The sequence below is a fragment of the Hyperolius riggenbachi genome, chromosome 6, assembly GCF_040937935.1.
Source record: "Hyperolius riggenbachi isolate aHypRig1 chromosome 6, aHypRig1.pri, whole genome shotgun sequence".
In the NCBI taxonomy this organism is placed as follows: Eukaryota; Metazoa; Chordata; class Amphibia; order Anura; family Hyperoliidae; genus Hyperolius; species Hyperolius riggenbachi.
In genome coordinates, this window is record NC_090651.1 from 77,661,891 (window position 1) to 77,683,123 (window position 21,233).

General features: G+C 45.6%; 1 protein-coding gene across 1 annotated transcript in view; it reads right to left on the reverse strand.

The window, feature by feature from the left end:
* Positions 1–21,233, reverse strand: part of CCDC24 (coiled-coil domain containing 24) — a 101,329-nt gene continuing 80,096 nt past the window's right edge. The window contains exons 6-9 of the mRNA XM_068242534.1: positions 18,858–18,912; positions 6,310–6,379; positions 3,175–3,286; positions 1–1,073 (exon numbers count right to left, since the gene is read on the reverse strand). Of these exons, the coding sequence (XP_068098635.1) occupies positions 578–1,073; positions 3,175–3,286; positions 6,310–6,379; positions 18,858–18,912 (733 nt within the window). The 3' untranslated portion in view covers positions 1–577. The remainder of the gene's footprint in view (positions 1,074–3,174; positions 3,287–6,309; positions 6,380–18,857; positions 18,913–21,233) is intronic.

Consider the following 21,233-nt stretch of genomic DNA (forward strand, 5'->3'; position numbering starts at 1 on the left):
TAGTGTAATGCTCCTGTACTAGCAGTGTGCGCATTCATTCGGTTATCAAAAGTTGCTCTAAGCATTTACCTAACCGCTGTGAGTACCAGTAAAATGTTACCACTATTTAGTGAATATGAAAGGTTGAGTACATTGAAGAAATTAACTTATGTTTGTAAATAAATATAAATAAAAACTGTTTAAGCATTCAGCCCTGTTATTCGTTAGACACAGCACATATCTATACATCATACATTATGATGCACGATGACCCACAAGAGCCAATCACAAAACATGTTCAGAATTTAGAAATGTATGATCGGTTGCCATTGGTCACAACATCATCACTCAGCATGTCCAGTAATCAAAATGTTGGAGTTCAGATTTTATCTACTTCTGTCCCGTCAGACTGGAGACTTCCTGGGTGGAACATTCCGACCAGAAAACATTTATTCGTTTCTGATGCTGAATCTTTTGTATTGTAAAGTTTTGAATTCTGATGTGTTATCATCTGGGCTGTCAGTGGAGTTGTGCAATGTCATGTGGAGATTTTCCTCCTGCCACCATATGTTGCCACCATTCACAGTCACTCCATGGGTCAGGGTGGTGTGGTGGGCACCTGTGTCTTGAGTCTGCGGAAGGCTGACACAGAGTGGCCACCACTGTATGTTCTCTGGGCAGAAGGAGGAGCAGGAATATATGGAGTGTTGGATGACACGGCTGTGGTCCTGATCTGCCTGCTATCAGCAGGAAGAAAATTCATGGTGGTACCCTTGTTGGAAGAATCTGAGTTGCAGGAAGTTGAGTATGTAAGGGTTAAACGTTCTGATGTCTTGGCTATGCCAGATATGTTATCAGTCTTGTGACAGTGGTCCAGGCCTGGGACATGCCCCGCAGGAGGACACACTTCAGCAGCCACAGTGATGGCGAGGGCATCCTCTTCCTTCTTTGCTGAAGCCTTCAGCTTTGTATGAGGTGGGCATGGGGTCACCCTGGGAAGTTCACGCTGGTGTAACACACAGGACCTTGGTCTCTGTGGAGTCACTCGGCTATCCTGCTTTGCCACTGATTCTCTCCTGGCAACATCCAGTAACCTGCAGAGTGAAGTGATATTTCAAGAAGGGGGTATATTCACAGAACTACATTAAAATTGACCTGCACCTGCAGCGCATGGTGATTTTTCCATTTCTTATGCCAGTCACATAGCAAGTGGGGCACACGTCTACTTACTTCTCGTAAGTTGGGGGGAACTCGCTGAAGTACAAACCCTAGAGGCTGAATGCGGAAGAAGACACGGAGTAGTCACGTGGAGTGTGTCTGGATTGGCCCCGGATCACGTGAGATACTCTTCCATAGCCTCAGCTGCTGGGCACCCTGCCTTTAAATTTTAGGGGAAGCGGGGATGGTAAGCAGCCACTAGACACCAGGGAACGCTATGGGAGAGGGGACCACTACACAAGAGGTAAAGCTGTATGGGGAGGGAGAGGGAACCACTACACACCAGGGAATACTATATAGGAGTGGCAGGGTAGACTAGACCACCGAAGAAGTTATATGGGGATGTTATAAGTAGTTGCCTGGGTTTCTGTTAAGTTCGGTTAAGCACCTTGATTTATTTTAGGACTGGTTTATATTCCTATATATACGGTACTAGGTGCTAAAGATGAAGGTGTTTATATATTGGGTGCTAAGGGGGGAAGGTTTTTAGCCACATGGATCGAGAAAGGAAGGTGTTTATGTACTAAGGGCCAAAGGGGAGGGAACTTAGCCACCAGGAGCTAGAGAGTAAGATACTTATCTACAAGGGGTGAGACGAGGTCTTCAACCACTAGAAGCTAAAGAGGAAGGCGTTCATGTACAGTACATGTAGAGGGCTGGTTAAGAACAACAAAAACACAGGGACACCAGGAGCCCAGTATCGTGTAATAACGTCTATCAATGTAGTAGGAATTCAAAAGAAAATATATTATACTCACAAGTGTGGGTTGCTATATAAAGAGCAACCACCTTTCAAGCGTGTGGAGAAGTACCATCTCCACTCGGCCTTTTTCGGTCGCTGCTCCTGGAAAAAAGCGTCCTACAGGAAAGTAGTGGCGCTACCCCTAGTTGGGATGCTAGGGTCACAGATATTTACGTACAGCAAGAGGAGGCGCCCATAAGATGTATATAAATCTGTTAAATCTATATATGCAATATGTATTCGGATAACTTAGGTAAGAAGAAGATACTCTTACCTGCTATGAAAATAGGAGACAATTGTATAAACTATAATAATTTATTCGTTTAGCACCTCGACAACGCGTTTCACGATAAATAATCGCTTCTTCAGGTCATGTAAAGTGCTCTGTAGCTGCAATGTAAAGTCCGGGCGCCATATACCTGAAGAAGCGATTATTTATCGTGAAACGAATAAATTATTATAGTTTATACAATTGTCTCCTATTTTCATAGCAGGTAAGAGTATCTTCTTCTTACCTAAGTTATCCGAATACATATTGCATATATAGATTTAACAGATTTATATACATCTTATGGGCGCCTCCTCTTGCTGTACGTAAGTACATGTAGAGGCTAGAGGGGAAAGGAATTTAGGCACTTCAGGCTAGAGGGAAAGGTGCTTATCTACAGGGCACTAGAAGGGAAGCTCTTTAACTACTAGAAGCTTGGCAATAGAGACTGAAAGGGAAGGTGTTTAGACATTGGTGGCTATAGGGTGAGCAGCAATGGTAAACTACACAAATTCAGCCTGTAAATAGTGGTGTCTCTGGCTGTATGGCTATTCTTTTTTCAACTGCATATTTAGTCTGAAGTGAATAATTTTTAGCATAATGTACCCCCCTTTCCCAAAGTAAGCCTAATTGGTGGCGAAAAAACAAGGTATAGATTGTTTCATTGTGATAAGTAGTAATAAAGTTATAGGCGAATGAATGGAAGGAGTGATGACAGGTGAAAATTGCTCTGTTTTTTAAGGGGAAAAACTCTTGGAGGTGAAGTGGTTAAATTAATATATTTCTTACATTCAAATTTTATTTTGAAATAAAATGAATGGTGATAGAAAGGACCAGTGTGGTTTGAATAATGAAACTACATCTTTTGCTCATGTATTATTGGTGGTAGGGGCGTGGCTAGAGGCGTAACAGGGTGTGTCTTAAAAGGTTCCTCATTCTTTACTCAAAAACTTGGGAGGTATGGTACCTGGCTGATGCAGTGCTCCTGGCAGACCCCCTCTTGGCTGAATATAGAGGTGTCACTGAGAGCTGATCAAGCTGCAAATCCTTCTCCAGGATCCGTCGCTCCTCCTTCAGCTCTGTAACAGAGAAATTACATTTCACACAGGGAGAGGACATTACAGTTGGCATTTTAGTCATTTTCATCTGAGATACATTTACAACGTTTCTTAACCTGCTGGGCGGTATGGACGAGCTCAGCTCGTCCATTACCGCCGGAGGCTGCCGCTCAGGCCCTGCTTGGCCGATTTTAATGAAGTAAAAAGGAGCACACGCAGCCGGCACTTTGCCAGCCGCGTGTGCTACCTGATCGCCGCCGCAGCGCGGCGATCCGCCGCGTGCAGCGGCGAAAGAGGGTCCCCCCAGCCGCCCGAGCCCAGCGCAGCCGGACCAAACAGTTCCGGCCAGCGCTAAGGGCTGGATCGGAGGCGGCTGACGTCACTCCGCTCGTCGCCATGGCGACGAGGGAAGCATAACAAGAAGGGCTGCTCATCGCGGCCTTTCTTGTTACTTCTGATCGCCAGAGGCGATCAGAAGCACGCATTCGGAGCGCCCTCTAGTGAGCTTTCATGCAGCCAACTTTCAGTTTATTAAAAAAAAAACGTCCGGTCGCCAGCCTGGCGATCTTAATAGAATGCCAGGCTGGTTAAATCATAAAGCTTTTGTCTCTGCACACTTACAGCAAAGAATTGCAGAGGGTTTACACCAACCACCCTACGCTGGGTTTAATCAACAATTGCTAATGGAAGGAGCTGGAAGAAAACTATTTTCAAGAACAGGGGCGTAACAATAGACCCTGCAAGGTATGCAACCTGAGAGACTGACAACTAAGGGCACAGAGAGAAAAACTTTCTGCTCTCTGCACAATTTTTCTAATGACTGCATCTGCTCAGGCACTGAAAAAGAATCATACAAAGTTTTGTAAACAAAGATTTGTAGACAGTCCCTATTCAGTGTGCAGCAGGCTCTTGTGTACAGTCTCCAGCCCCCAACCTCTTTACCATCTCTTTACCCCTCACCAAGTGCTCTGTACTGAAGTGATGCTGGAGAAGTCTGCAGAGCCAGTTATGCTCCCTCAGAGATGGACAGAGTGAGTGTAATAAGCTGAGGTTGGGAGCACACTCGTCTGTTGGTTTTCTGTATGCGTTTTCTGCACACCATGGGCTTGGCCTCACTAAACTGTGATAACTCATATCACAGCTGCGCTAGCATTCTTGCACGAGCTTTCTCGCGCAATCGCACATTTTTGCACGTAAAAATTTGCGATTGCACGTGAAAATTTGCGATGGCGCGTGAAAACGCAAAAACGCTAGCACGGCCGTGATATGAGTTATCGCAGTTTTGTGAATCAAGCCCCATGTGTGTCTGTATGTGTGAAAGCATGCACGTTTTATCACAGAAGCTAATGTAATTGATAGAGAAAATGTGTGCAGTGCTTCACTGCTGTCTGTTGTATCTCCATGGAGAAAACATATTCAAGTGTGCACTAGCCAATTGCATAACATTGGTTCTCAGTTTACCTGTGCAGAAAGCAAGGTGGTAGGGGGCTGCATCCAAAGTTTCGCAGGGGACTCCAACTGCGACACTGGATCAATACACTCATAAAAGACAGGGACCTCCCGCTCAATCTCACCCCCTTCGAGAACATCTGCCTCCGCCGCCCCAATTCGAAAGGCCTTATTTCCTCTGTCTATGCCCTCCAAACTCGCCCCCGAACCCCTATCCAGCATATGTATGTATCAAGATGGGAATCCGACCTAGCAGAAACCAAGGACAGGGAAGATTGGCTAGACATTTGGGGGAGAATTTCTAAATGCTCCAACAACCTACACACTATAGAATCGGCATATAAAGTCCTGACTAGGTGGTATCTGGTTCCAGCCAGAATTACTAAGGTCTTTCCTTCAGCCAGCCCCTTCTGTTTTCGAGGATGCAGAGTGATTGGGGATATGATGCATATCTGGTGGTCCTGCCCCCGCCTCATTAGGTTTTGGAGCCGTGTCTTTAAGATGTTATCCACCCTGTTTCACAAGACAATCCCCAAGAATCCTTGGCAAGCCTTACTACATGCAAAAATAGAGATACTGACGACCAAACAAAACAAATTAGCCTCCTTGGTCTTCTCGGCAGCTACCATGACCATAGCAAATAATTGGAAAAAACCTTCGGTTAGATTTGAGGAAGTCAAAACCAGAATGGACTCCTACATGGTTAATGAAAAACTTACCAGTATCCTCCGGGACACACATAATTCCTTCGAAAAAGTATGGGAACCTTGGTTGCAATCAGAGCACCCAAACATGGAGGAAACACTGATAACCAGGCTATGAGATGGACCCCTTTCTCTCTCTCTTTTCTCCTTTCTCTTTCCTTCTTTCTTCACTCCCTTTGCCTCTTCTTCTGTCTCTCTTTCTCCTCTGCTGCATCCACGCCCCCAATCCACACTACCTCTGAAATAGCAGAGGCTCAGCCCACTGCTGGGGCTGCCCTCCTAAGCTTTTTCCTATACCGGCCTTTCCCCCCCCGCCCCCTTTCCCCCTTTTCCCCAGGCCGGATCCTACACCCTCCCACTACCATAGCATACCCCAGATAGTCGGGTTTAACCCTCTGTGGTACATTTACTCTTTTATAAACGCAAGTTTCCTATTCCCCTCCCCCCCCCCCCCCCCCCCCCCAGATCCCCATTGGGCCCGTTGGCCTAGACCGAACTCCTCCCCGTTACCCTCTCTATCGTCTGTTTTCCCTAACTGAATATGTATTCGGGGCAATTTAGGAATAGAAGTTTTCAATACTTTCAAGTTATATGATCAACCTGTTATGTATGATCACCCTGTATGCTAATTTCGGTGTTACAAGAGCTTCACCTTCCTTCCCCTATGTTATCCGAAATGTATGTAAACTTTATTAAAAATGCTTAATAAAAACTTTGAAACACAAAGTTTCGCAGGGGGGCCCGGTGATTTCTAGTTACGCCCCTGTTCACGAAGGCATCATTGTGTTTTGTTTTTGAGAACTTGCCAGGTGGCACTTTCATACATTGCAGAAAGTGGTCTTGAGATGTATCAGTGCTTAGTTACATCCCTGTGGTGTGTCAGAGCATTACCTGTCAGTGATGGCTCCGGCAGCAGCATTTGCAGATCTTCTCCATACAGAGATTCTTCTTCTAGACGTTGCTGTGAAGAGATGTTGACAAAAGTGAGTGTTAAATCTATCTCTGGCCAGGCCTGTCTGACCTCAAGGAGAATGTGCCAAAAACAAAATTACATTAAAATGCTGCTTTTACTACCCCTGGCAAGTATAAGACTTCTGCATACAACTGGTTCCATTGGTAACTATAAACTGTTCAGCCTTCAGATACTTGGCACTTAGAGCCTCAACGTCTTGGAGTAGCCCCAGGGCCGGTTCTAGACTTTTTGCTGCCTGAAGCAAACTTGTAAGGATGCTCCCCTTCCCCCGATTTGGAATGATCGCACAGCACCTGACAATTTACTCTGCTTCATTTAATGTTCTCACATGACATGCTGCAGTTCAACACAACAGCACACTGGCTGGCTGTGAGTCTGTGACAAACAAACAGCTCACCCTCAGCCACTCATTCCTCGTCAGTTAGGACAGCAGTGCCAGCTCCTCCCTTCTGCTCTGCAAGTCAAATTAAGCACTGCTGCTCACCTGCCTCCTCACTCACTGTCAGACTCCACATACAGCACAACAAGCTGCTTTTCTTCAATGATGACCTCTTCACCTCACTCTCCTCTTGCATCTCCTCCTACTCTGACTGCATGCTGTAAGTGTAAACACAGTACAAACATGCTGCCCCTGTAATCTCTGCGCCTGATGCAAGTGTTTCACCTTGCTTCATGAGAGAACTGGCTCTGAATAGCCCCTGATTCATCCTCAATGGAAAACAACTAGAGCCACCTTAACCTCCTTAGCGGTAACCCCGTGTGTGACACGGGGTAAGCCGCCGGAGGGTGCCGCTCAGGCCCTGCTGGGCCGATTTTCATAATTTTTTTTTTGCTGGACGCAGCTAGCACTTTGCTAGCTGCGCCAGCACCCTGATCGCCGCTGCCGCGCGCCCGATCGCCGCTATCCGGTGCGGCGCGCGGCACACCCCCCCCCCCAGACCCCTGCGCTGCCTGGCCAATCAGTGCCAGGCAGCGACAAGGGGTGGATCGGGTCTCCCAATGACGTCCCGACGTCGGTGACGTCGGTGACGTCATCCCGCCCCGTCGCCATGGCGACGGGGGAAGCCCTCCAGGAAATCCCGTTCTTTGAACGGGATTTCCTGATCGCCTATCGCCGGAGGCGATCAGCGGGGCTGGGGGGATGCCGCTGAGCAGCGGCTATCATGTAGCGAGCCCTGGGCTCGCTACATGATTTAAAAAAAAAAAATTAAAAAAAAACTGCTGCGCTGCCCCCTGGCGGTATTTTTCATACCGCCAAGGGGGATAATTAAGGAAATTCCTCTGAGAATCCCTCATGATTAAAGGGGATGCTCTCAATGCCAGTAATATAAAATAATTTTCAGCAAAGTTAATGGTAGTGAGCCAGAGAACCTCAGCCAAGCCTAGCATGATCTCACTAAATGTCAGTAAAATTGCAGTGCACAGGGGGTGCATTTTACAGGTACTTCTGACAGGTAGGCCCATATGCAATTTCCTTTTTCTCCCAAGTTATCTCCTAGGAGATACATTTTCAACTTGTTTTTAAAATAACTTTTTAGCACTTTGCAACTAAAAAAGTACCAAAAAGTACATGACAAAGTACTATCAAAATCATTTTTAGTATTTTCTTGATTTCTGGTAGTTTAAATAGCATTTTATTTGCAAGGTGTAAAAATATCACCTAGGAGAAAACTTAGGTGAAAAAGTGAATTGCATATGGCCCGTAGTGTTCATAGTGCTATTAGAGTGACCTGGGTTACCTAGGTAATGCGCATGGTGCCAGGGTACTGCCCTAGGCTACTTGTGTAGAGCACCTTACTCCTAACAGCGTTCGTGATACATGGGTGACCGACCTTGTCACCATAAGTAATGGTAAAATTGCTGTGTGCTCCTTACATACAGCAGCTTTACTGTACTTTTCAGCATAAGGGCCATAAACATCAACTTTAAAAACAAACAAACATATTCTAACCTTCCCACTAGAAAAAAAGATAGTGGTGTTAGAGTCTGTCTTAAACATTGCAACAAACCCTGACACATATTTCAGCCCATCCACATGGATTATTTATCCCAGTAAAAGCAGCAGTATGCATCAGTGTAGGGAAATAATTCAACTTTATGCTGTTGTATTTTTTAGCCAGTAGAGGGCAGCATCACATCAGAAAACAACGGGAAACATACCGTACATAAGTGCTGGGATTTTACCAGTGCCTCAGACTCTAGCGTGGAAGATTCATGCGGTTCTATGCATGTACTGTATAGAACTACAGAAGTACAAGGAAATCTTTAATTCCTTACAGCAGCTGGCATAGACTCCTGAAACATCTTGTATGTTTAATGCTAACACTGGAAGATTCATCTGTCAGATCAACAGACTTTACCAACAAGTGCAGGTGATCACTGAAGTAAATGTGTAACTTGGGAAAAAATTTAAAGCGGAACTGTAAACTCCTAAAAAAGCAGTTTCACTTGCGTACGTTAAAAAGGGGCGCTGGGAAAAAAGGGTGCCGGGTTTTTAACGATAAGCATGGATAACGTTTAAAAATGTATTGTACTGTATTTCGTTTAAAATTAATGTTTTATAAAGTTATAAATCATTAAATAATGTGCATTAAATCGGCAATTGTAAAAACGTTAATCTTGCGTTTAAATAGTGAAACGTATAATAACGTTTAAAAAAAAAAATTACTAAGTAACCCTCCCTGTACCTACCCCTAACCCCTAGACCCCCCTGTTGATGCCTAAACCTAAGACCCCCCCTGTTGGTGCCTAAGTAACCCTCCCTGTACCTACCCCTAACCCCTAGACCCCCCTGTTAGTGCCTAAACCTAAGACCCCCCTGTTAGTGCCTAAACCTAAGACCCCCCTGTTGGTGCCTAAACCTAAGACCCCCCTGTTGGTGCCTAAACCTAAGACCTCCCTGTTGGTGCCTAAACCTAAGACCCCCCTGTTGGTGCCTAAACCTAAGACCCCCCTTTTGGTGCCTAAACCTAAGACCCCCTGTTGGTGCCTAAACCTAAGACCCCCCTGTTGGTGCCTAAACCTAAGACCCCCCTGTTGGTGCCTAAACCTAAGACCCCCCTGTTGGTTTTTTCGTTTAAAAATAATGTTAAAAAAAAAAATGTACTGTTTTCCGTTTAAAAATAATGTTTAAAAAATATTGTACTGTTTTTCGTTTAAAAATAAAATTTAAAAATGTATAAATTATTAAATAATGTGTAATCATGAGAAACAGTAATAAAACATTAAGTCTCCGGGCGCCGCTTTTAAAACGTTATTTTTCTCCGGCGCCCTTTTTTCCTATCGGGTGCCCATTAAACGATATTTATTATAGGAGTGAATGGCGGCGCCCGATTTGTCCACTAGCCTCAGGCGCCCGAATTTACTGTTTCCGTTTCACTTACCTGTGGCCCCCAGCAGCCATCCTGTCCTGTGCCGGTCCTGCATGATCCTCCTTTCTGCTGCCGCCGCCAGCTAGTATTGTTACCGCCGACTTATAGGTCGACGGCAACTGCGCCTACGTGCCCTGGGTTACGCGATGTCTTCGCGTTCCAGCCCACAATAGCGTCCAGCAGGACGCCTGCTGGGGGCTTGGGGAAGCCCCCGGTAAGTGAAACTTTGTTTTTTAAGTTTACAGTTCCGCCTTAAATTTGAAAGTCCCATTCCAGGCATAAATGTTTTCTCAGCTGAAGTGGCCAGTAGACAGATCCAGAATGTCTAATCACATCAGCCAAGTGAAGGCCAATCCCATTGTTCTCCTCCTAAAGGCTCATACCCAACTTGCAATTCTTCCAAGGACCGGCGATTTTTTTACATAAACGAGCCGTTTCTGCAATCTCACGATATGGGTACAGTAGAGTGACCATATTTTTGTTGGTCCAACCTGGGACGGGGAGGGGGGCGTGGGGGGGGGGGGGCGCGCGCAGCGCGCCGCGCCGAAAAATGGGCGTGGCCATGACATTGTATGGGCGGAGCTAACGTAATGATGTAACAGCGAGGCATAAGAAAGCAGTGTTTACGCCATGATGTGGACAAATGAGACTTTGTATCATGGGTGTGCAGAAACTGTGTGATGCTAATAGTATACCGTAACCACAAAGCAGCAAACATAGCCATCTATGACCATTAAATAATAAATGCAGTAACAGTTACCCCGGACACCAGAAAATAAACGCAATAGGCAACATGTCAGTATAAAATAAATGCAATGCGGGCAAACATGTCAGTACAAAATAAACGCAATGCGGGCAAACATTTCACCAGAAAAGAAACGCAATGCGGGCAAACATTTCACCAGAAAAGAAACGCACTGCGGGCAAACATTTCACCAGAAAAGAAACGCACTGCGGCCAAACATTTCACCAGAAAAGAAATGCACTGCGGCCAAACATTTCACCAGAAAAGAAACGCAATGCGGGCAAACATTTCACCAGAAAAGAAACGCACTGCGGGCAAACATTTCACCAGAAAAGAAACGCACTGCGGCCAAACATTTCACCAGAAAAGAAACGCAATGCGGGCAAACATTTCGCCAGAAAAGAAACGCACTGCGGGCAAACATTTCGCCAGAAAAGAAACGCACTGCAGGCAAACATTTCGCCAGAAAAGAAACAATGCGGGCAAACAATAACATTTCACTAGAAAAGAAACAATGCGGGCAAACATTTCACCAGAAAAGAAACAATGCGGGCAAACATTTCACCGGAAAAGAAACAATGCGGGCAAACATTTCACCTGGAAAAGAAACAATGCGGGCAAACATTTCACCAGAAAAGAAACAATGCGGGCAAACATTTCACCTGGAAAAGAAACAATGCGGGCAAACATTTCACCTGGAAAAGAAACAATGCGGGCAAACATTTCACCTGGAAAAGAAACAATGCGGGCAAACATTTCACCAGAAAAGAAACAATGCGGGCAAACATTTCACCTGGAAAAGAAAGCATTTACTCACCTGGCAGAAGTGTCCGGCCTCTGGCGCGCTGCTCCGTCCCGGGACCGTCTTGTTCCTCCTACTCTGGTCTCCCGCGCTGACAGGGCTACGGCAAGATGGCGCCCGAAGCCCTGTACTAGTGACACAAATAGGTCTCCAGTACAGGGCTCCGGCAGCCATCTTGCCGTAGCCCTGCTCGCCTGCTGGTGTCGGAAACAGACACCGGAAGAGGAGGCTGGAGCGGGGCTGCGGGCAATGAACTGGCACGGCGTCTATAGACGCCGCTGCCAGTTCATTGAGGAGAGAGTGGCCAGAGTCCCGAGGCCGGGACGTCCCGCTGCTCAAAGCGGGACGTTTCCCGGGACCTCATTAAGCCTGGGACAGCGGACCCCGAATCCGGGACGTGTCCCGGGCAATCCGGGACGTCTGGTCACTCTAGGGTACAGGCATGCGGTTAGGTGAACAACACTTTGCTACACGCTGCAATAGCTTTTGTCGGGAGGTGTCGCTGTGAGGTTCTCCGATCCATCGCTAGGTGAGTATTCAACTTTGTACCTCCTGATCTGTTGCTCGCTGCGCCATCACCCTTCCAACCCCCTCTCAGGGCTGGTTTAAGCAGCACGGTGGGGCTGGGGCAAAGGTAACCTGGCCACCCCCCCCCCCCCCCCACACCCGTACACCATGGCAGATAGACCCAGTATAGACAGAGTCCTGCCTCCAGTATAGGTAGATTGCTACCTCCACTATATGTAGAGTGCTGCCCCCAGTATAGGTAGAGTGCTTGAGATAATAACCTTCAGAAGACAGAGCTCTCTGCGACTTTGAAAGTCATAGAGATCAGTGGCTCTTTTGCATAGATAATAACTGGAGTTTCTTAACGCTTCCTGTACTGGAAACAATATTAGACTCATGTCCCTGCTCCTAATGTGTTATTTCTTAGCTGTACTATACGTACAAATCGTTATATCAGAAGTTTATTTTCACTTCAGATTCCCTTTAACCACTTAAGGACTGCAGTCATAAAACCCCTTAAGGACCAGAGCCTTTTTTTCCATTCGGACCACTGCAGCTTTCACGGTTTATTGCTCAGTCATACAACCTACCACCTAAATGAATTTTACCTCCTTTTCTTGTCACTAATACAGCTTTCTTTCGGTGCTATTTGATTGCTGCTGCGAGTTTTACTTTTTATTATATTCATCAAAAAAGACATGAATTTTGTCAAAAAAATGACTTTTTTAACTTTCTGTGCTGACATTTTTCAAATAAAGTAAAATTTCCTATACATTTGAGCGCGAAAGTTATTCTGCTACATGTCTTTGATAAAAAAAAAAAAACATTCAGTGTATATTTATTGGATTGGGTAAAAGTTATAGCGTTTACAAACTATGGTGCCAAAAGTGAATTTTCCTATTTTCAAGCATCTCTGACTTTTCTGCGCACCTGTCAGGTTTCATGAGGGGCTAAAATTCTAGGATAGTACAAATCCCCCCCAAATGACCCCATTTTAGGAAGAAGACATCCCAAAGTATTCAGTGAGAGGCATGGTGAGTTCATAGAAGATTTTATTTTTTGTCACAAGTTAGCGGAAAATGACACTTTGTAACAAAAAAAAAAAAAAAAAAAAAGTTTCCATTTCTTCTAACTTGCGACAAAAAAAAATGAAATCTGCCACGGACTCACTATGCTCCTCTCTGAATACCTTGAAGTGTCTACTTTCCAAAATGGGGTCATTTGTGGGGTGTGTTCACTGTCCTGGCATTTTGGGGGGTGCCTAATTGTAAGCACCCCTGTAAAGCCTAAAGATGCTCATTGGACTTTGGGCCCCTTAGCGCAGTTAGGCTGCAAAAAAGTGCCACACATGTGGTATTGCCGTACTCAGGAGAAGTAGTATAATGTGTTTTGGGGTGTATTTTTACACATACCCATGCTGGGTGGGAGAAATATCTCCGTAAATGACAATTGTTTTATTTTTTTTACACACAATTGTCAATTTATAGAGATATTTCTCCCACTCAGCATGGGTATGTGGAAAAATACACCCCAAAACACATTATACTACTTCTCCTGAGTACGGCGATACCACATGTGTGGCACTTTTTTGCACCCTAACTGCGCTAAGGGGCCCAAAGTCCAATGAGTACCTTTAGGATTTCACAGGTCATTTTGAGAAATTTCGTTTCAAGACTGCTCCTCACGGTTTAGGGCCCCTAAAATGCCAGGACAGTATAGGAATCCCACAAATTACCCCATTTTAGAAAGAAGACACCCCAAGGTATTCCATTAGGAGGATGGTGAGTTCATAGAAGATTTTTTTTTTTTGTCACAAGTTAGCGGAAATTGATTTGAATTGTTTTTTTTCACAAAGTGTCATTTTCTGCTAACTTGTGACAAAAATAAAATCTTCTATGAACTCACCATACTCCTAACGGAATACCTTGGGGTGTCTTCTTTCTAAAATGGGGTCATTTGTGGGGTTCCTATACTGCCCTGGCATTTTAGGGGCCCTAAACCGTGAGGAGTAGTCTTGAAACCAAATGTCGCAAAATGACCTGTGAAATCCTAAAGGTACTCATTGGACTTTGGGCCCCTTAGCGCACTTAGGGTGCAAAAAAAGTGCCACACATGTGGTACCGCCGTACTCAGGAGAAGTAGTATAATGTGTTTTGGGGTGTATTTTTACACATACAGATGCTAGGTGGGAGAAATATCTCTGTAAATGACAATTATTTGATTTTTTTTACACACAATTGTCCATTTACAGAGAGATTTCTCCCACCCAGCATGGGTATGTATAAAAATACACCTCAAAACACATTATACTACTTCTTCTGAGTACGGCGATACCACATGTGTGACACTTTTTTGCAACCTAGGTGCGCTAAGGGGCCTAACGTCCTATTCACAGGTCATTTTGAGGCATTTGGATTCTAGACTACTCCTCACGGTTTAGGGCCCCTAAAATGCCAGGGCAGTATAGGAACCTCACAAGTGACCCCATTTTAGAAAGAAGACACCCCAAGGTATTCCGTTAGGGGTATGGTGAGTTCATAGAAGATTTTTTTTTTGTCACAAGTTAGCGGAAAATGACACTTTGTGAAAAAAAAAACAATACATATCAATTTCCGCTAACTTGTGACAAAAAATAAAATCTTCTATGAACTCACCATACTCCTAACGGAATACCTTGGGGTGTCTTCTTTCTAGAATGGGGTCAATTGTGGGGTTCCAATACTGCCCTGGCATTTTAGGGGCCCTAAACCGTGAGGAGTAGTCTTGAACCCAAATGTCTCAAAATGACCTGTGAAATCCTAAAGGTACTCATTGGACTTTGGGCCCCTTAGCACAGTTAGGCTGCAAAAAAGTGTCACACATGTGGTATCGCCGTACTCAGAAGAAGTAGTATAATGTGTTTTGTGGTGTATTTTTACATATAACCATGCTGGGTGGGAGAAATATCTCTGTAAATGACACATTTTTTATTTTTTTACACACAATTGTCCATTTACAGAGAGATTTCTCCCACCCAGCATGGGTATGTGTAAAAATACACCACAAAACACATTATACTACTTCTCCTGAGTATGGCGATACTACATGTGTGACACTTTTTTGCAGCCTAGGTGCGCTAAGGGGCCCAACGTCCTATTCACAGGTCATTTTGAGGCATTTGTTTTCTAGACTACTCCCTACGGTTTAGGGTCCCTAAAATTCCAGGGCAGTATAGGAACCCCACAAGTGACCCCATTTTAGAAAGACGACACCCCAAGGTATTCCGTTAGGGGTATGGTGAGTTCATAGAAGATTTTATTTTTTGTCACAAGTTAGTGAAAAATGACACTTTGTGAAAAAAACAATAAAAATCCAATTTCCGCTAACTTTTGACAAAAAATAAAATCTTCTATGAACTCATCATACACCTAACAGAATACCTTGGGGTGTCTTCTTTCTAAAATGGGGTCACTTGTGGGGTTCCTATACTGCCCTGGCATTTTACGGGCCCAAAACTGTGAGTAGTCTGGAAACCAAATTTCTCAAAATGACTGTTCAGGGGTATAAGCATCTGCAAATTTTGATGACAGGTGGTCTATGAGGGGGCAAATTTTGTGGAAACGGTCATAAGCAGGGTGGCCTCTTAGATGACAGGATGAATTGGGCCTGATCTGATGGATAGGAGTGCTAGGGGGGTGACAGGAGGTGATTGATGGGTGTCTCAGGGGGCGGTTAGAGGGGAAAATAGATGCAATCAATGCACTGGGGAGGTGATCGGAAGGGGGTCTGAGGGGGATCTGAGGGTTTGGCCGAGTGATCAGGGCCCACACGGGGCAAATTAGGGCCTGATCTGATGGGTAGGTGTGCTAGGGGGTGACAGGAGGTGATTTATGGGTGTCTCAAGGTGTGATTAGAGGGGGGAAATAGATGCAAGCAATGCACTAGCGAGGTGATCAGGGCTGGGGTCTGAGGGCGTTCTGAGGTGTGGGCGGGTGATTGGGTGCCCGCAAGGGGCAGATTAGGGTCTAATCTGATGGGTAACAGTGACAGGTGGTGATAGGGGGTGATTGATGGGTAATTAGTGGGTGTTTAGAGGAGAGAAGAGATGTAAACACTGCACTTGGGAGGTGATCTGATGTCGGATCTGCGGGCGATCTATTGGTGTGGGTGGGTGATCAGATTGCCCGCAAGGGGCAGGTTAGGGGCTGATTGATGGGTGGCAGTGACAGGGGGTGATTGATGGGTGGCAGTGACAGGGGGTGATTGATGGGTGATTGACAGGTGATCAGTGGGTTATTACAGGGAATAACAGATGTAAATATTGCACTGGCGAATTGATAAGGGGGGGGTCTGAGGGCAATCTGAGCGTGTGGGCGGGTGATTGGGTGCCCGCAAGGGGCAGATTAGGGTCTAATCTGATGGGTAACAGTGACAGGTGGTGATAGGGGGTGATTGATGGGTAATTAGTGGGTGTTTAGAGGAGAGAATAGATGTAAACGATGGATTTGGGAGGTGATCTGATGTCGGATCTGCGGGCGATCTATTGGTGTGGGTGGGTGATCAGATTGCCCGCAAGGGGCAGGTTAGGGGCTGATTGATGGGTGGCAGTGACAGGGGGTGATTGATGGGTGGCAGTGACAGGGGGTGATTGACAGGTGATCAGTGGGTTAGTACAGGGAAGAACGGATGTAAATAATGCACTGGCGAATCGATAAGGGGGGGGGGGGGGGGGTTGAGGGCAATCTGAGCGTGTGGGCGGGCGATTGGGTGCCCGCAAGGGTCTAATCTGATGGGTAACAGTGACAGGTGGTGATAGGGGGTGATTGATGGGTGATTGATGGGTAATTAGTGGGTGTTTAGAGGAGAGAATAGATGTAAACGATGGATTTGGGAGGTGATCTGATGTCGGATCTGCGGGCGATTTATTGGTGTGGGTGGGTGATCAGATTGCCCGCAAGGGGCAGGTTAGGGGCTGATTGATGGGTGGCAGTGACAGGGGGTGATTGATGGGTGGCAGTGACAGGGGGTGATTGACAGGTGATCAGTGGGTTATTACAGGGAAGAACGGATGTAAATAATGCACTGGCGAATCGATAAGGGGGGGGGGGGGTTGAGGGCAATCTGAGCGTGTGGGCGGGCGATTGGGTGCCCGCAAGGGTCTAATCTGATGGGTAACAGTGACAGGTGGTGATAGGGGGTGATTGATGGGTGATTGATGGGTAATTAGTGGGTGTTTAGAGGAGAGAATAGATGTAAACGATGGATTTGGGAGGTGATCTGATGTCGGATCTGCGGGCGATCTATTGGTGTGGGTGGGTGATCAGATTGCCCGCAAGGGGCAGGTTAGGGGCTGATTGATGGGTGGCAGTGACAGGGGGTGATTGACGGGTGATTGATGGGTGATTGACGGGTGATTGACAGGTGATCAGGGGGGATAGATGCATACAGTACACAGGGGGGGGGGGTTTGGGGGGGTCTGGGGAGAATCTGAGGGGTGGGGGGGTGATCAGGGGGGAGCAGGGGGCAGTTTAGGGACAAAAAAAAAAATAGCGTTGACAGATAGTGACAGGGAGTGATTGATGGGTGATTAGGGGGGTGATTGTGTGCAAATGGTGGTCTGGGGGGTGGGCAGGGGGGGGTCTGAGGGGTACTGTGGGCGATCAGGGGGCAGGGGGGGGCAGATCAGTGTGTTTGGGTGCAGACTAGGGTGGCTGCAGCCTGCCCTGGTGGTCCCTCGGACACTGGGACCACCAGGGCAGGAGGCAGCCTGTATAATACACTTTGTAAACATTACAAAGCGTATTATACGCTTCCTATCCGGGGATCGTCGGGTTAACAACCCGCCGGTGCTTCCGATTGGCCGGCGGGTTGACGTCGCGGGTGGGCGGAGCCTATTGCCGGTGGATGCGCGCGCATCCCAGCGCGCGATCCCCGGCCAGAGAGTGCCCCAGGACCTGACGCCAATCTGCGTTACGTGGTCCTGGGGCTGCCACTTTGCCGCCGCCAATATGAAGTAGGCGGTCGGCAAGTGGTTAAACTCTGAATTTTGCTAAGCAGCATGCACTGTCCTTGCATGGGCCCAGAAGCAGTTGGAGGATCCCTGCAAAGCAGGGCTGGGGCCTGCCCAGGCCCTGGTCTACTTATCGTCCCTCAAGTCAAGGATTGTGGAGGTCACAACTTTATGATCAGCACCGTACTAGATGTATGGGGCCCCACATTCATTTATGCCCAGGGCCCCATTTTACAGAAAGAATATCTCTGCTGTAGAGGATCAAATCATGTGGTTGGAAAACAATCAATCATGGCTAAATACCTGTAGCCCGTTTTTTGTTTTTTTTGGGGGGGAGAGGGACAGAAGATGGGGCATGCCTGTTTAGACATAAAACAGCCAATACTATGACGAGTCACATTTGTATGTACTTCTATACACTAAGCTCAGCAGTTTCCTTTGCTAGACAACAATGCCACTAAATAAAACAATTCTGAAAGTAATTTATTGTAATCATGCACAAAGGCCCCATAACACTCATGCATTAATATCCCCATCACTTTCATGCACAAATGCCCCCACAACACTCATGCACAAATATTATTAAAATATTATTAAAACAGGTACTGTACATAAAGCGACAGTGATCTGTACAGTAGTAGCAGTAGGGTATTGTACCGTGTTAGCCATCAGTAAAAACAAGAAGTTTTAAAACAGGATGATACCATTTACTGGCTAACTAAAAAGAATAAGCGAGCTTTCGGCTTTGCAGCCTTCGTCGGGCTTAGACAGAATTTAAGTCCGACGAAGGCTGCAAAGCCGAAAGCTCGCTTATTCTTATTCTTTTTAGTTCGCCAATAAATGGTATCATCCTGATTTAAAACTTCTTGCTTGATCTGTACAGAGAACACTGACACAATGACGCTGTACAGTGTGATGATACTATTGCTGCTCTTGGCTCTTCCTCCCTTGCCATAGAAACCGTGGCTTGTTCTCTCACTCTCCTGGCCAATGTACACATCACACAGTAATGCTATACATAGACACATCGCTGCAGACACCTAGGCACTTACCTGTAGAAAAGCAATGTCTTTCTTCAAAGTCTGACACTCATCTTCCAACAGAGATCTGCAACAACACACACAACCCCATCAGCTGGTCTGTCACAACACAACACATCCTAGTCTGTACTAAGGTTGAGCTGGCTCTAAACAATTCTAAGTCACTGACCCAAAATGTGTGTGCAGATCAGGTGACTCTACTGGCTGCATGCTTGCCCAGCATGACATCTTAGGTTGAACATAAAATGTGTACACACATTCATTCTTGATTGGCCAACGTTACCACTTCCATGTAGTATAAGAGCTTACCTACACAATCTGTTCAAAGTATTCAAAATCTATTGGCTCTCTTACTACATGGAGGTGGTAAAATTAGCCAATCAAGATTGGATGTGTGTACCAGGCTTTAGCGTCCTTACCACAGCATCTCTATTTTTACTATCACACATAACTTTCAGTGACATTTTGACATAGGTGTACATATTTGTCCAATAAACAATACTATGCATGTTAAGGAGTACCTAAAGCAAATGATTTGCCCTTTACCCGGAGAGTTTAGGTGTTACAACTGAGAATCATTATTTTATGTTACAAAAGTACACACAGTTGCAAGGTTCACTCCATTGTGTCTCCTGGGCAGCAGCAGCGTAGCAATAGGGGATGCAGAGGTAGCGACCGCACCAGGGCCCCAGACCAGAGGAGTTCACTAGGGGTCCTGCTTGGATCGCTTTATTAGCTCTATTTTTGGTGCTATGCTGGTAATGACCACCTCTATATGTGCTTTGATTAGTTGTAGACATTAATAGACTCTTCCCCTCCCCAGCCTACACCTCTCAGACATTGTAGTTGTCCTTGGCAGGCTTTGGTGCTCCATATCAAGTGTTATGTATAGAGTGCTTGAGGGGGCCCAATGTAAAACGTGCACTGGGGCCCAGAGCTCCTAAGTTACGCCACTGCTCCTGGCATGCCACCCTATATGTAGTGACGGCACCCATTGCAGTTGCACAGGTCGCTCATATCAGAGGCCAGCCAGGTAACTATCATTTGTTTCCTAAGCTTAATGAAGAGGACAACCTCCTTATTCTAGTTTCAAATAACTTATTAGGTAGAACGTCAATTTCAAATGTATACAAACGAGCAATTGTATGCCTCAAAGATGACACATCCAAAGGTAGCTTACATATCAGAAATTTAATAAGCATTAACAAAAACAGAACATTGGTAGCATACTTTTTCAATGTCGGCTGAGGAGTGAACATAATTATTGATGTTGGAAGTGCATAAAGCCCCATACACACGCTCAACAGCGGTCTTTTATGCAGCACAATTATCAAACAACTTTGTTGTGAAACAAGTTGAAACAACCAAAAAACGTTGCTTACCTTAGTTCAAAGAACTGATAACACATTAATCCAACTGTTGGATTGACGTCTTATTAGCTGTGTGAACAATAGCAAGCAACGTTTTTTGGGTTGTTTCAACTTGTTTCACAACAAAGTTGTTTGATAATTGTGCTGCATAAAAGACCGCTGTTGAGCGTTTGTATAGGGCTTAACAGACACAGCATATTATTATAGGAGATCCCATTAATAAAAAATAAGCAGGTTGGGTACCTCAAGGTCACACTGACAAGCCACAGGGAGGAAGACCACTGATATCAGTGCAGGAGAGCCAGGGTTGCCAAGTCTTGGTAAATACCTCCATAGTGTCATTCACTATTGCTAAGAGTCGTTCTGATAACACTGCTACTGTCTATAGAGCACGTCCTAGTAGCTGCAGCTCTGGTGCTTTGAGTCCACCAGGAGAAAAAGGCAATATAAATGTTATTTGTCTTTGTCTTGATATAATGATATCCGTAAGGATGGAAATCGTGAGGTCTAGGGAGAGAGAAGGTTGTAGGCATTGCCAAGCCCCCTTATTCTTCTTGCTACAGACTTATTTAACCACCCTGGCGGTATGATTACTTCCAGATTTTATTGTTTAAAAGCGGTGCAATTTTTCACAAGCTTTTAGAACCTAAAAATCATACTGCTTAATAGATCTGTGGCAGCCCTGCACATTACACACCTTCCATGGATTCAACTCGGGATTACCACTCTGAGCTACAAATTTCCGTCTTGAGCCTGACTCAGGTTTACTGCCAAGGAGGTTAAAGAAAAATCAAAGCCAATCACAAACTGCCCATAAAAGGTCATAATTAACCATCATCAAGATGTCTTAACATTTGTGAACTGAAATGCCTACAGGCACAATGGTATCTGTTGTATAGTAGTATCCAAAATAATCTACACAAATTGTATTCAGTGTATGTGACCCTCACACTACACAGCTGCTGGTACAACACTCAGGATCTTCTCACCCTTTTGTGTCTTGGAATTTCTTATACAT